The sequence below is a fragment of the Poromitra crassiceps genome (assembly GCF_964638095.1).
Source record: "Poromitra crassiceps genome assembly, contig: HAP1_SCAFFOLD_225, whole genome shotgun sequence".
Classification (NCBI taxonomy): Eukaryota; Metazoa; Chordata; class Actinopteri; order Beryciformes; family Melamphaidae; genus Poromitra; species Poromitra crassiceps.
The window spans coordinates 35,001-37,500 of NW_028152166.1; the positions used below are offsets into that span (position 1 = coordinate 35,001).

The following is a 2,500-nucleotide window of genomic DNA, read 5'->3' on the forward strand; positions in this document are numbered from 1 at the left end:
TCATCTTCATTCATTTGAAGAGACCAGGAATGTGTGAAAACAATAGGAAGACAATGTGAGTCCTAAGCCTGATTTCAGATTAAATGACTCTATATAGACGTCCTCAAATTAAGATTCACCACAATATTCATATAATATTCATGTCAGCACATCATTAAACAATGCTGTCTGACCTCAGAGTCTCCAGGCTGCAGTGTGGACTCTCCAGAAGATCAGACAGATGCTTCACTGCTGAATCCTCCAGGCTGTTGAGACTCAGGTCCAGCTCTCTCAGATGGGAGGAGGGGTTGGACTTCAGAGCTGAGGCCAGAGAAGCACACCTGCTCCCTGACAAGCTGCAGGACGCCAATCTGAATAAAGAACAAAACATGTAGATAGAAAATAAAACATTCCTGTATAGAAAACCTGATTGAAACCATGTTTCATAATCCACTCAGAGCTGTGGAGGTTTTAAATATACATGTTTCTAAAATGGTGAAGTCAACTGAAAGCAGCTGAAGCCAACAGGCTGCCAGGTTCAAAAAGACATAACAAGGACAAAGCAGCACTCATTCATATGAATGACAACATGCTGCTGCTTCAATAAACAAGCAGAGACTGAAGAGTGAGTTAGTGAGTGGAGGCTTTTCTTCACTATCAAATAAATCAGCAGAAACAAATAAAAAACGATGAGAATGTAAATTTGTGGCTGGTGGAACAAACTTCCACTTGAAAGAGTGGCATCACTCAGCTCAACACACAGAGCTAAACTTGGACATTGTAGCCTACTTGCAAAAAGATGTTTGTGTCTCTGTAATCAGAATTTCAGGCCCATCAATTCCCCGTGCCAAACACATTTCTATTTACCAGTTTTATTTATTTTTAACCAAAGGGCACGACCCAGATCTCTGTCTTTCCTCTGTGTGATTACTCACCAGCAGAGGGCAGAGAGAGAGAGAGAGAGAGAGAGAGAGAGGGAGAGAGAGAGAGAGAGAGAGGGAGAGAGGGAGGATTAAATCATGTACCCTAACAACATACCCTGAAAGCTGAAAAAGATTAACCTTTATTTGCATTTGCATGTATTTGTTGGTACTTTTCAAATTCACCATACAAAAAAGAAAGCTATAGAGACAGGTGCTGACAGTCTGGATTGGAACATCTAAATATGGTTATCGTCATCGTCGCTGTCAGGCAGAAACCTCATATCTCCAAAATGGCATCTTTTCAGGAAAAACAAAAAAACTAAACTGTACTCTTAAAATACTGAACACCACATCGTCAAAGTTGGCACGTCTTCATCATAGTCAGTTTCTCGCTGGATGTGTCATTACATTATTAATATCTTAGCTGAATAAGCTCAAATGATGTTACAGGATTATCAGTCCGTCTTTGAGGCGCTTTCTCCGGGGTGAGCAGCCTCACATAGCTGCAACCCTTCAGGAGCACACGGGCGCACACAACAGCTCCTCCAGCAGCGACCTGGAGCCGGCTCACAGGCTGAGTTAGAGGCTCCGTCTCGGGGGAACACAGACTCTCACTAACTCTAACATGACTCTCATCAGAAACCACTTTGATCTGCAGAGTTTAAATGAGTTTGCAGCCTGGGGATAATTTGAAAACATTTTATTGATCGATTTACATCAGATGAAGTCAGAAATAAACAAAATGAACGGCGCTGTTCAGTTTTGGTCAGCGTGTCTGCTTTCCAGGTATAATACTCCTGCTGGGGCTTGTAGGGGAGGAGCTTCGAGGTTTGAACGACAGTTTGAGGGCGAATGGAGTTAGGAGACTTACTCACAAGATCATTTGAATGCTTTTCCACTGGTTAAGTTTAGTAAAACCCACAGACAGACATGAAGGCTGACCAATGGCATTGATTTATGACCAAAAATAAAAATGTGAGAAAATGAATATTATACAACATGTAGTTCACTTCTGACCAAGCAATCTGATTGGTCAAGGACGTTCTCAAATTAGCATAACAGCACACATAGCCATTCTCAAATGGTTCATTTCAGAACTTGACAAAGATCCTGTGAAGATCGAAACGTTGCAAATAAAAAACCATTGATGGAGCCTCAGTGTGCAGACTTTATCTTCCCCCTCTCATTTCAGAGCAGCCTCATCACTAAAATATCACTCCACCGGCCGCTCTGTTCAGCAGAGAACAGCAGCGGCCAAAATTCTGCAGGCAACATGGCCAACTCTTGCCTGTAACCCACCAGAATTTCTAAAACTAATAATTTGGCCAATAAGTATATAACACACAAAATAAAACAAACAGTAATGTCTTCATTTGATGTAGAATGCATAGGACATGTAACTGGTTCATTAAACTCGCATTGCAGGAATATTGTATTTACCGCACTCCTCCTAAGTTAACGTAAGTGGCTCGTGCACTTACAAATTATCTATCTAAAATCCCCCAGGAGGCTAAAGCTTTTTAACTCCATCCAAAGAGAGGAAACAAGTTAGGAGAGGTGTGCTACTCTTTGGAGCCAATGGGTGTAAATTACCTGGG

At 41.7% G+C, this 2,500-nt stretch overlaps 1 protein-coding gene across 1 annotated transcript in view; it reads right to left on the reverse strand.

Moving 5' to 3' along the window:
* The window catches only part of LOC310770780 (NLR family CARD domain-containing protein 3-like), a gene marked incomplete at its 3' end in the record, with an annotated part of 51,332 nt that overhangs the window by 26,853 nt on the left and 21,979 nt on the right, over positions 1 to 2,500 (reverse strand). Inside the window, exon 7 of the mRNA XM_083663486.1 lies at positions 219 to 350. Coding sequence (XP_083519612.1) covers positions 219 to 350 — 132 coding nt within the window. The remainder of the gene's footprint in view (positions 1 to 218; positions 351 to 2,500) is intronic.